Source organism: Aythya fuligula, chromosome 18, assembly GCF_009819795.1.
Source record: "Aythya fuligula isolate bAytFul2 chromosome 18, bAytFul2.pri, whole genome shotgun sequence".
NCBI lineage: Eukaryota > Metazoa > Chordata > Aves > Anseriformes > Anatidae > Aythya > Aythya fuligula.
Genome location: NC_045576.1, coordinates 9,811,183 through 9,824,825, shown reverse-complemented (window position 1 = coordinate 9,824,825; position 13,643 = coordinate 9,811,183). Strand labels below are relative to the sequence as shown.

General features: G+C 36.4%; 1 protein-coding gene across 2 annotated transcripts in view; it reads right to left on the bottom strand.

Annotated features, from left to right (window-relative positions):
• Nucleotides 1–13,643, bottom strand: part of CEP112 (centrosomal protein 112) — a 161,619-nt gene that overhangs the window by 98,531 nt on the left and 49,445 nt on the right. For both annotated transcript variants that reach the window (XM_032199772.1, XM_032199773.1), the window contains exons 18-19: nt 6,663–6,798; nt 2,839–2,946 (exon numbers count right to left, since the gene is read on the bottom strand). In XM_032199772.1, coding sequence (XP_032055663.1) covers nt 2,839–2,946; nt 6,663–6,798 — 244 coding nt within the window. The remainder of the gene's footprint in view (nt 1–2,838; nt 2,947–6,662; nt 6,799–13,643) is intronic.

Sequence of the window (13,643 nt, the reverse complement as noted above, 5' to 3'; positions counted from 1 at the left end):
AAATTAGAAATGTGAAGGTTTCATACATTTATATATATATATATATATATATGTATGTATCAATATTCTCACCTGTAATCTCTTTGAAATCAATATTCAAGAAGATTGCAGTGAAGCACTGATAACTGTTCATATAAAACAGATGGATAAAACCACAGCCCTCAAGTTCTCATACTTTCAGTTTTTCAGTTTGGAGAATAGGTTCGTTTGGTTTTTGTTATCAACATGATTAAATTTACGGACAACTGAGTTGTCCAGTAGGCTGACAGTGCTTCCTCTGCAACTCACCATGCCAAGCTGCCCAAAATAAATCTGAAGGTCAATTTTCCTTCTGTATATAAATCCAATTTTATGATTATTCAGATACTTGAGGCAGAACATCTCAAAGCAATTGCTGCTTTCTCAGGTAGCTGAAGTATCCCATTTGTAGCTGGGTGCCTATTTCCTGACTGGAAGTCTGCTAGAGCCCTGCTGAAGCACATCACTAATTCTAATTTACTGCTCAATTTAAATAGTCTAAATCAGTCTATTCCTCTACAATTAACATCTGAAGAAGTATGCAGTAAAACAAGGCAAGGAAAAGTCTGCTTTAAAGATTTTGTAGAAGTCCTGAAGCATAAATGGAGAGAAATAGAAGTTGGAACTACTGAAGGGAAATTTTTAAGAGTGGAAGAACTGAGCTCATACTGTTCTGTGGCTGCACTGAAGGAGCCTTATACTGCAGAAATGACAATACAAAAGAAGGCAGTTTCCAATGATAATGCATTACAATCTGCAGGAAGGGTCACATATTTCTCAGGCTTGCAGTCTTTCAATGAACATTCTAAATGAAGTATGATCAGAAATAATAAGAAAAAAATATGGCATAAGCAGGATTCCTGTGAGAATTCTTCTGGGGCTCTTGTTATTTAGCTGTTTAGCGCTGAAACCCTTTCCTTGTGTTTCTGTGATATTTCATAAAGTCTCACTGTTTTCTTAGACTAAAAAGTAGCTATCCTAAATTAAATCAAATTGAAGTAGCAACAAACTCCTTTCAGTGGAAAATGCTTTCACTGATGTTTATCACAGTATCACTATTGTTACAGAACAACAATATAAAATGATTCAAACAAATTTTAACTAACACATTCATTTCTTGCCTTTTTTTGTTTTGTTTTAACAATCCTTTTAATCCAGTACCTGGAAGCTCTGAACAAGAGGCATGAAGACACAAGAAAACAAATAAACCAAACCACGACACTACTAGGCTTTGTCATTTTCCTTTAGTGTACAAAACCAGTAAGAAGTGCTTGGGAGAAGACCGTATCTATGGTATCTCTTATCATGCACACCGAAAGAAAAAAAAAACAAAAACATTTGTAGGTAGGAACAGGAATGTTGTAACATGCTATGAACTGCAAACCAGTGGTTATTACTACAGATCATGTTCCTAAACACAGGAAGAAAATCTTTGAATAAATGCTTACTTGCAACTCTTTTAAAGAGTACCACAAATTATAAGAACTGTAGAGAATAAGGTGATCCAACCAAAACACTGAAGTGATGCCAACATGAGATTCCATAAAAACGTCCACTTTAAGGCAGACGCCCACCTAACCCCAACATTTCCCGTTGTCTTACTGTTCTTTTGGCAAGTGGACTCATCTGCAACACAACTCCAATGAACATACACACACACCTCCCAACAGCTCTGTGAGCTGGGCTATTCCTGAATCGTTAAGTAGAAGAACTATGAGTATTATCATCCAGTAAAACAAAGAACCTGTGCAGATGTATTTGCTACATCGGACAATGTCTCTCACCCTTCATCGGGTGAAAACAATTAGTAATGTTGACAATTGTGAGTGAGGGTTAGGAAATGCTTGGATCTGAACCAACCAAATCTCTTCAATTAAATTTGAGAGCCACGGAGAAAAAATTGTTCCTCACAAACAATGGTGAAGCTCTCTCTCAGCACCTTCCAAAGTGATACCATTTCTTCATTACTTGAAAAAGTCCCTGCTGGATGGACCACAGCAGGACTTGCACCATAAGCTGACAGCAATATTTCATCATTCTCCCACCAGCACGGAAGGTAAACTTGGTGAGGAAATGAAGCCACATTTCCCTAGTGGAAATGTAAACTTACACCCACACAAAAACATAGATAAGAGATAACTTTAAGCTTATGGACTAACTATATCATTGCTGTACCACTGTATGGTTGGCCTTAAAGTAATCATAAAAATTTTCAATCCCTTAACAGGTGTTACCAAACAGACAGCACTTTGACTAGCTACCACTTGGAACACTTGTTTTAGCTCTCAAGCTTGTAACATGCAATAATTTGTCTGCTTCTCTTTTTTTTTTTCCCCCCCTTTACACTTCACAATACTACTGGACCCAAGTTTCTTGTTTCCACCCAAATATTTCCTGAACATTTCACAACCCTGAAATTATACTATAATAAAGAAAATCCCTACCAGTAGGCCAAAACAAGCATTTATGTGAACACTCCCCATGTAAAAAAATGATAAAAAGAATAAAGCATTGATCCTTGGCAAAAAGAAAAAGAGATAACATTAAATAATTTCATCTGGTCATTATGAAAATAGGTGTTGCCACCTGTAAGCCTGGGAAACTATTTGCAAGAGGCAGATGTACAAAGGATAGCAAAGGGGAAACAAAAATATTTTCTATTTGGACTCTCTCTCCTCCATCCCCCAGCCTGTCAATTCTGCATATCTATAGAATGTCAATAGGAAGAACAGCAACACACAGCGAGATCAGGATTTAGCCACAGGAGCTGACCTACATCTGTCCCTCCTCCCCTGCACCTGGAGGTTCACGCTTACTGACCTGTTGCTCATATCTTTGCTTGAGCTCTTCCAATTGCCAGGAGAATTCTTCGGATTGCTTTTCCCGGAGCGATTTTGATCTGCTTAGATCTGCTTCAACCTTTTCCATCTACATGGTAAAAGAAAGAGAATATTTAATTTTTTTTTTAAAGGCATAGCTTGAAACATTCTGACATTTTTTCATGTTGTTTGCAAACCATCAAAGACCTGAATAGAACTTGCTGAGAATAATAATCGTATTATTTGTATGCTGTGAAAATGAATATTCAGTGAATATAGCACTATTAGTAACTTACAGATACAGTCATCACCTATATGATGTCGCTCCCTGATTACAAAATATTGGCTTAATTTTTCACTTGACAGTGGTAAACATCCCATTCAAATTAACTGAATATGTTTATAGACATATTTAAGACTCAAAAATATTTATTTTAAAAACACATTGCCTGTGGAAATTCAAGGCAAGTAATGCACAAATCGGTGCACAAACTACACATTTAAAGTTTACATTAAATCACTTCAAATTTAAGTAAAAATAACTTAAAAGAGAATTATTTGGCTGCAAGTAAAGTTCCCTGAAGATAGTCATCACCTATGAATAATGAGTCTCACAGATTCCAGCACACAGCATCAAGGAAGCAATTTCATAACCCAATTAACAAAGACTTTTGTATCAAAAGCACAACTGTTAGCTGTACATCAGGCATGTTTCCAGGGGAATATGTATACAGTGCTATGCTACAGTGAATGCTCATTGACTATTTTAGATCTAGGTCCCAACACAGGCAGCGAATGAACTGTCCCCCTTAAAAAGAAAGAAGGGAAAAGGGGTGTAAGCTGTCAGGAGGACCAGCGCAGCCACTCGTCCATCTGCTGTACCAAAAGAAGAAACGCATGAATTCCTGAACCACAAGCCAAAATCCTGTTTGGCCTAAGGGAGTGCTCTGTCTTCAATAGATGTCTTTGCCAATCGGTCTGGACATCACTTCTAAGCCAGATAAAGAACAGAAAAGGCAGTACTCGGAATGGGAGAAGCATTTTATTGGAAAATACTGCAACAAGAGAGGAAGATGTAGGACTAGGAATTGTTGTCCAGATAAAATAAAATAAAAACAAAATAAGACAGATGAAATCATCTTTTCAGTAGTCCTTGAACCTCAATGGTATTATCTGCTATTAAGAAAAGCTGCTTCTGCATAAATACATTATGAATATTACATTATTTGTTATTTTATTTATTACAAGTATTAAATATTTTATGATTTTTTTCTTCCACCTCCAAACTTACTTGAGTTGTATCTCCATAGCCATATTTTACTCATCTCAATAAAAACAGAAAAATACAAGACCATGATATTTTATTAAAGGACTACTTTCTAAGAATTAAAACGTTCTTAAAAAAAATGAAATAGTAAAACTCTATGCAGAGATGCTTTAACTCTACAGGGTTTTTGTGCTTTAATCATTAGGGAAAAAAATAAATCATGTTTTCTGCAAGTGCAAGGAAAGCTCCTGATCATTATTCACCAAACCCAAGAAACACTAGAGCTGAAGTATGATGGCATAGTCCACGTATTGTGTCTCTTCGCTAGCTAGTATTAGCAAAAATGCAGATCTTGCAGTTAAAAATATATCACTCGCCCATCAAGGGGCATCAGGTGATTCTTAATAATCATGAGCTTGACAAAATAGGGAGCAGATGGCAAAAAAAAATAAATCACAGAGCCAAATGAATGAATCAAATATTGATTACAAGAACTGAAGATGCCAGACCTCATTCTACTTATCTCTGTAAGCAACTTTACCACACACGCTTACACAAAAATGGTTCTGGAAGCCCAAGATTTCTGATGTGGTTAAGAGTACAGTGTTGCTATAGCTACTACAGATTTTGATTTGCAATACATTCCACCTAGCTACAAAAGAATTCTTCACTCTGTTGTAATCTAACAGGCGATTTATCTAAAGAGTATGTGAGGATGCAGAAGAATGAGAAAGGACAAAGCTACAAAGACAGTTTCAGTACTGCTTCTCTGATATATTTCCTTGAACCTTGGTTCCTGTAAAACAGTATTGCTCAATTGTATAGTAATTTACAGTAATTTTTAAGTGACAGTTGACTTTGTAAGTTTCCAAAGTTTACAACCCCCCTCCCTCAGGTTAATGAAACCATTATCAATCTTTCTAGAATTAGACTAAATATTTGATTTCTGCTCCAAAAATAAAGTCAAGCCGTCTTCGAGTTGGAGGAGAGCCTCATGGCACAGTAAATGACAGAAACTGACCTTAAAATTGTAGGATTTGTTCTGTTGCCCTCAGAGATCTAGTTTGCAAAAAAAAAAAAAAAAAAAAAAACCACTGCTTTTATGTGTTTTGCTCGTTTTTTTTATTTCCAAACTATTATTTGCTGTCTGCACAGGTCTTAAAAAATAATCAGCAATACAATGCCTTGCTTCCTTTCGCACTTTGATCAAGGATTTTGGCAAAATCAAAACTTCACAAGAACGACAAAGGAAAAATTTGTTAAATTATAACTACATGATGACATATTTTATTCTTCTAAGAAAATTTCAAGCACAGTAGGTTTTCTTCTCACAAACTTCTAAATTCATAGTAATTGTGAAACCCACGAGAAGTTAGTGATTTGTAAGGGGGAAAAAAATCTCAGTTTTAATCACCTCATGCTTTTTCTATCACATATCTGTCACTGTTTTAAATTTATTTTTGATTTTTGTACTATTAAAATAATTCTCCCCCGTAAGAGAGCTCTTTTCATTCCAAAGAATATTAAAGAATATTAAATTTCTGAGAGCTCCAGTGATGCTTGGTAGAAGGTAAGTGATATTAATACCTTCATACATCAAACTATTCATATCTTTATATATCGATTTATCTTCATATACATATATATTCATACACACACACACACATATATATATTTATATATTTTTGCCAACTCTTCCGGTTTTGGAACACTCCTAAGAAATAGGAGTGAAGTTTTGTGACCGAAACTTTTCTTTTTTTTTTTTTTTGATAGAAATTTTACCACTGTACTACACCATCATCATCCTTAGAAATCTCATACAATATTAGATTACAGCATCCTACTGTCAATAGCAAGGTTTGGTTATGATGGGTGAGGTTAGAAAACTGAGCATATGGTTAGATAGAATTACAAGCTTGAGATACGTATAGGGATTTTGATCACATGAACAAGTTAACAAAATACTCTGTCCTGTCCTTCTTTTTGATTACCTATCACTTATTCCTTACTTCACTCATCATACTGCGTTTTTAAAATACTGGAGATAATGGTTAAACTGTTACTTATTCGGTGAGGAATTTATACATAAATTCTTACTAGTAAATCTCAGGGAGAGAAAATGGGTTTTACTGTTATCTGCCCATGGATGACAGCAGGCACAATGGCTCTGCCCCGTGTAGGCTCAAACTGATTACAAGACCTCATTAACAGAACCCAGAGTCGTTCCAAAAAGAGTAGGAAGAGACACACATTTAAGTGGAAAAATTATACACGTTGTTCTGCAGGGGTGTATAAACTAACACTTTATACTCTCACTACTGAAAATCCCTAATCAGTATCATAACTGCAGAAATCTTTATAACAATGACAATTCTGGCTTTGTTAGAAAGATGAAACAACTGCTAACATCCCTTTTTGACTTGCTAGCAAAGACACTACATTGTGAAAGATTTTGATGTAGCACTATCAAGTGAAGCATGTTTCTGGCATTATAAGATCAGAATATGCTATCCTACTGAGACAGAGTTTCAGAAAGGCTGGCATTGTGACCTCCTCACCTGCTGTTTCATTTCAGCATAGACTTTTTCTGAGTTCAGCTCCACCTGCCGCTTAAACTCCTCCAGGGCAGCATCTGCCTGCTGGGCCTGCAGTTTCTGTACCTCTGTCACCCGAGTCAGCTGCTCCTCCTTCTCCCTAGAAAGTCACAGAAAATTTTCAGAGTTCAAGTATCAAATAAAAGAACAAGTGTGCTAGTGTAAAAGAAAGGCCTTTAACCCTATCAGTTTAAAATAGTATTCAGATTTCAATTTCCTGTCCCAGCTTCTGCCAAACTTCCCTTAGCAATACTTTGAAGAAGGGAATAGAAGTCTAGAGTTATTTTCACTTTCTCCTGTCGAATTTCACAAGCCTAAACATAGCGTTCATAGCCTATGACAATACCTCTGGCTTCAAAGTCTGCATTGACGTGAATGGTTCACCACTTGGTCTTCAACCTCCTTCTTTTAAATCTCAGCCTAAGAAGTGCATTGTCCCACTAACATTTAATTGAATTGCTTTTAGCATCATTGTATTCTTCTATTAAAACCACAAAACACTTATCCCAGTGCCACCTTTGCTCAGACAAGATGCAGGATTATTCATTACTTGGCTTATATCAAAAAAAAAGCCAACAGTGTTAGTGTGTGACTTGTGGTACCTTCTGAATCTATCAGCAATCCATAATGCTGCAATACCTATTCAGCCTTCAAAGTAATGACAAATGTTAAAATTTTTTTGTAGAGATGGTTCATATTAACAGCCCATATTATTTGGCATATCAATGTCAAAACATACATAGAAATTTGTTCTGGCATCCTAAGACACCACAGTTTATCAATAGTAATGCACTTATAACATTTTATGTACATACATGCATACAGATACACACCCCTAAAAAAGACATCACCATACTGACGCATCACAGAAGAAAATTCTGATAACTCATAAATATTTAGGAAATATCGATGCGGTTCTTCACATAGAAGACAATCGGAAAGCATTGTTAACTTTCTGTTATGCGTTTGTTTTCACAGGGCAGCAGAGTTGCCCAACTGTGTCAAAACACATGCGAACACCATGGTGCTATCAATAGACAAAGCTGGCTCTACCAAGGGTTTATAACAGAAGACACATTCAAACAGACCTGTGGCTGACATTTTCATTTTACAGGCAGAGGAAGTACCTCATGATAAATTTCCCATTTTGACAGAAATTATTTCCATATAAAACAAAGAATCTGACACACAAGAGATGGAAAAGACCAACTAATTCATCTAGTCTGTCACCTTGCCAGCACTGAACTAGCTGTTACAGCACTGAGCAAGCCTTTTATAAAGGTCAGGAAGCTGCCAATCCCTAAGTTACAGTATTCACATCCTCTTCCGTGGTTTTCATACCAGACTTTGACAATGGGACAAAGAACATAATCCTACATCTTCACAAAGTGTCCATTTGCTGTGCAGGAGAGCAGGGTAATTCTATTAGTAAAGAGATCAAAGAAATGCCACAAGTCCTGAATAAGTATCTTACTGTTTACTTTTTTTTTTTTTCTCATTATGCACATTTGAAAAAAAATTATTTGGTACCTTGCTTACAGATGACAGAATTCAGACATAAGGAGACTGATATTTTCATTAAGAAAAAGGAAAATCACTTTTTTTTTTTTTTACCCAGCATAAACTAGACCAAAAAAACATACATCACGTTTTGGTTCAGGTGTTTTGTGTGTGTGTTCATAGAGGAGTGTGTTTTCTAAAAACTTTATTCAAATTTGCTAGAAGCATCCATCAGCTTTACACAAATACACTGTATTTCTACTGCCACAACAATTGCATTTGCTAAACTCCCTTTGGGAGAAAGAACTCTGCATATCCTCCATTAATTTACGGGAAAATAAGAATAACGCTGGAAAATAAAACTGTTTTTTGGTCTAAATTCAACTGTTATAAAGGCCATTTAGGATCTAAACTTCTACTACAGAGGATCCAAAATACCATAACCACAAGTACAAAAATCCTCAGCCATTTCTCAGAACATACACACGAAGGATGCCTCAAAAGCTAAACACGATACGAATTGTTTGATGAGTTACTGATGCATCAACTGTAGCTGCAGAAGCATTTGGCTTAATTATCCCCCTGAAATGCAAGTACTAGAGACAAAGTTCTGTGTTCAGCAGCTCCAAGTTAACAACTGCTTGATACTGAAGTACAGCAAGCACGTCATTCCCTTCTCCCATAATAAGATGTACCAACAATTCACAGAAACAAATAATAAGCAAATGAACAATCTTCTGAGCCCTAGACACAGCTCAACATCCTGAAAGAGAAGATGGGAGCAGGGCAGCAGTGTGGTGCAGCGGCAGAGCATTGCCTTAGAGGAAACACTGAGAGGGGAAAACTCTTCTCCCAAAGATCCTTAATTAATTTATGGGCGCTGGAAAACACTTCTTCCTCCCCACAAAATGCATCTAAATACTTCCAACTCCATGGTGGAAACAAAACCAAAAACCAAAGCTTATTCAAACACTGATAAGTGTCAAGAGGCACTGGAAGAACATCTTTGGTCTAGGCAGATGGAAACAACAAATCTGAACATAAAAGGACAAGATGTCAGTCCTTGTGCTGTTAGTGAGCCTCCAAATTTATGCATCTTCTTCCGCAGGAATATATTTTTATTTTGAAATATTACAAGGTAAACTTTTCAGAATCAGGTTTTATGCACCATCCTTTCATTTAAGGACTTAATCCCATGAATAGATGTAACATCTCATTATAAGTAGGAATAAAACAACTTTTTTTTTTTTTTTTTTTTTTTTTTTTTAAGGATGTGGGAGCTAGCTGTCTACTTTTTGTGCATTTAAGATTTGAACAGAAGCTTAGAAAACATGCACAACAATGGACTGTGGTTCACAAATATAAGAAAAGCTTCACTTTTTTTTCCCCAAGACACTGAGCAATGTGCCTAGCATGAAGCACTAAAATATTCACTTTGAAGATTATTTTTTTTCAGTTAGACTAGTTGTGGGGCCGAATACAATACAATTACATCACTTAAATCCCCTAAAGCTGAGCTGGCTTGAATATAAAAATAGGGTGAATTTACTCTTTGGCCCCAATTTAAAAAGCAGCAAATTCCTCTTGTTTCAGTGTATAAAGGATATGTCCATGGAATTAGCAATCTTACACAGCACAAACCATCTCAGTGAAAGTTTACTATGAAGTCCGAAATTGCAATTTCAGAAAGCAGCACTCTGAAGTGTACTGATAAATGGAAAATACAAACATCTTAAATACTTCTTCATGCTTAATCATAAATATTTTCCTTGCTTCGTAAAATGTCTTCCAAGAGGTAACAACTAAAACACAGTCAGACGCTACAGCATTGCGAGTCAGGTTAATGAAACACAGGACAATCCAGTGATTTACATGGGGTTAAATAAATTCAAGATGTGCCAGCAAACATAGTATGAGCCAGCAATATTACTCACGGGGCTCTTGAGGCCAAAAGGTTCTCACCAGTCCCTACACAACAGGGAGAGCTGACCAACACCAAACAAGAGCAGGACATATACCTCATTCACACCATCTTCAACAAATGAAAAATATTTTAGACTGCATGTTAAGCATACACATGTACAGAAGGCACATCCCCATGAGCTACACATGGACAAGCTCTGTAGACAGTTTCACATCCCATTAGCAAATCTGCACGCAAACACCGTGGGCATAGCTTAGAGGCGTCTCGGTGATAGGAAAAATTGCTAGATCAAGAGAAACTTGGTGTTTATTTTAAATAATACCATATTTCATATGGTATTATCATATTTAATTTTCATATTTAATATTCTGGCAGCAGTGAAAACCTGCTTGTGTCTGAACAGACCTTTGTTTTTTGAGTTTAGCAGAGCACAAAAGGCGACCATGCAACTTCATTGATAAGGATGCATTTTACCACTGAATAAGCTTCCAAAACTCAGTGGCATGTATAGCAAACAATAGGAAACACCGATTATTAAAATGGTGAAATTCAGTTTAGAAGCTACAGTGCTTTCCAGAAAATAGCGAGCACATTGCTCTGTAAATTGCATCATGCCTGCTATGGCAGTGTGCTGAGGTTAGATTCAGATGACAAGAGGAACAGTCTTCATCTCTTGCACAAAACTATCACAGGTTGGTGTGACCCCGTGTTCATGCCTTCAGATAGAAACGAATGGTACTTCACTGTTTCCCATTACTTTGGATTAAAATGATTGGGAATTAGATAGGAAACATCTAATTTGTGATCAAAACTAATAATTAAAAAAAAATAAAATAAAATAAAATTTGAGGGCTTTCTTTTTACACTAACCTGTGTTCAAACAAAGTCAGTTATCGTTTGTATAGTCCATTTAGATTATAAAATCTATGTAAACACGTTCCTAAAGATGATGACAACTCCCTGGACAACATAAAACACAACATACTAAGAGCTAAAAGGAACCTTCATCAAAACATACACAACCTTCCCATGCAAAAGAAAAATTTGGGACATCCATCTTCGTATCTTTACAAACAGAGGAGTACCATCCAGAATCTGGACACGTTTCCAGACACATCATATAGAATTGAACTCTGGATCCTGCTGCCTGACCTCGGAGAGCCTTGCATGGAGGCGTCCTCTTACCAGCCTCCCCATTGATGCAGCAGTTTATCGATTGACAGCCAAATGCAAGATTCATGACACTACTACACAGCTGGTGGGATAACCATTAAGAAGAACACTCTGCACAACAGCCCCTCTAATTTTGTTTTTAGAACAAAGACTGTTTCAACTACATAAACACCACACTAAGGCCTGAAGTACCATGTACTTGGATAAAGCAAGGGTTGCTGGTTTAATTTACTGCTACAGAAAAATGCTTCAGTAGCAGTAACAACCCTCTGAAATGCACCGTTTTACTTCTCATCCTCCACTATTTGTAACAGGCAGTGATAATTAACTAACAGTTTTCTGTGTAAATTATAGATAGGGCCTAAGAAGTTAACTACAGCTAAGGTGGATGCATCTTACTACGGAGGCAGTGATTACCAGCAAACAATGAGAAATAACAATGCTCTCCTACAGCAAGAGCGCCCAAACATATGGAATATGTGCATAACACTTCTTTTTGGTGTGGAGAGGAAGAAAGACAGTGTGAAGTCATTCAAGCGGAATGATAACTAAACCAAAGCCAGATCAAAGGAATGAAGAAGAAAGACTGAAATGTGAAGCTGAAATATTTATTGCCTTCAAAACATCATCCCTATCCTGTCCCTGGGCACTTTAATATTTCGAAGTTGTTAGAAAGCATTCTAACTTGTTTCATCATTTCAAAGAAATAAAACCAAAAATATAAAGTAGAGAACAATTTTATCTTTTACTCCCTGATTTCCAGTATAAGATGAGCTTGTCTTTATGAGAAAAAGCATGAATCCACTTATAAATTGTTTACAGTTTGCATAATTTGAGATGTTAACATCAAAAAGCTGGTCTGCATTCCTTCAAGTAAGCTGTAACAATGAGTGATATTTACAATGCAATTATTATTTTAAACTATATACTTATGTTTTAAATAAATCATGAGATAACATTAACAAACTAAAACACTACTTAAAGCTGTTAATGAATTTAGAGTAAATACTCCATGTGTCTAGTATCACACTTCAGTAAAATAAGAAGAATAATGCATTACATTCAAAATTAATGGCTCTCAAGTTAACCAGACATTGGTTAAACATGCTAATAATAATTATAACTATTTCTCATTATAATAATGACAGGGTGCTGTTGTGCTAGGTGCTATGCAAACAGAATAAAACAGCAACTGCAAAATGATGAATGAGATGTGGGTTAAAAGCCTGGGTAAGCGCTGTAAATGTGGTTGGAAAGGAGACTGTTATAACTTAGCTAAACATTGAAGATATTGTCTACAAGATTTAGATACATCACATACAAAAGGCCACAGAGGCTCAGTTATCCAGAAAGGAGGATTAGGACAGATTAATTGTTGTGGCTTTTACATGCTGAGATGACAGCAAAACCTCAGCCACGAGAACATGGAGGGGAGAATCAGAGAGACAGGTGTAGATAACTGCCTAGATTAAAGGAGACAAGGCTGTAATTAAAAGGCGGACCAGAAAGTCAGCAGCACATATAGTAAATAGATTCATGAGATCACCCACAGAAGAGGTGCAGAGAAGGAAAAGATAGGAATCAGAAAAAAGTGCTGTGCCACAGAAAGCTGGAGGGTGAATAAATACACCATCCAAAGGACAAACTATGGAAGAGATCACTGAGAAGAGCCCCAGACAAGAAGAATCATTTAACACTTGCAAAGAACAGCCCAAGATGTTATGAGTGACAGTGGCAACAGTAGTTGGCAAGTCAAAGACAATGAGGATTAAATAAGAGTAGTAAGACTGTCTCCAATTTTTCCCAATATGGAATTCAAAGTGAAATATCAAACTAATTACTTCAGTTTAAAGCATGCCAAGTTTATTATTTCAAAGAGGTCTGAATTGATAAAAACAACCTGGGTCAAAAAGCCTTTTTTAATAAAGTTTCCCCACTGATCTTGCTTCTCTTCTATCCTTAGACAATCAAATCACGGCTACACCACCAAGTACTGGTTCTGAATGAGCAAATGTCCAAGAAGTAAGCACATCACTCATGCACCTGTACAAGAAAGTGCAAGGATCCAGTATTCGTTCAGTCATTTTGTATGTCTAAGGCATCTATTTTTAGGGCTAAAATAATTGTACTATTATATTTTAGGATTCAGAATAATATCCGTGCTGTAAAGGACTCAGTAGTAACTCAGTACCGAGGAATGACGAGCACCTATTCGCCTCATCAGTTGATTCTTCATGTCCACTAGTGTGGTGGACATTTTTTCACATTTTTTCAATAAATGCACCTGCAGAAATATTAACTTTCATTCCTCAGTGAAGGTTGCTTGTGCTGTTGATAAACCTGGAGGA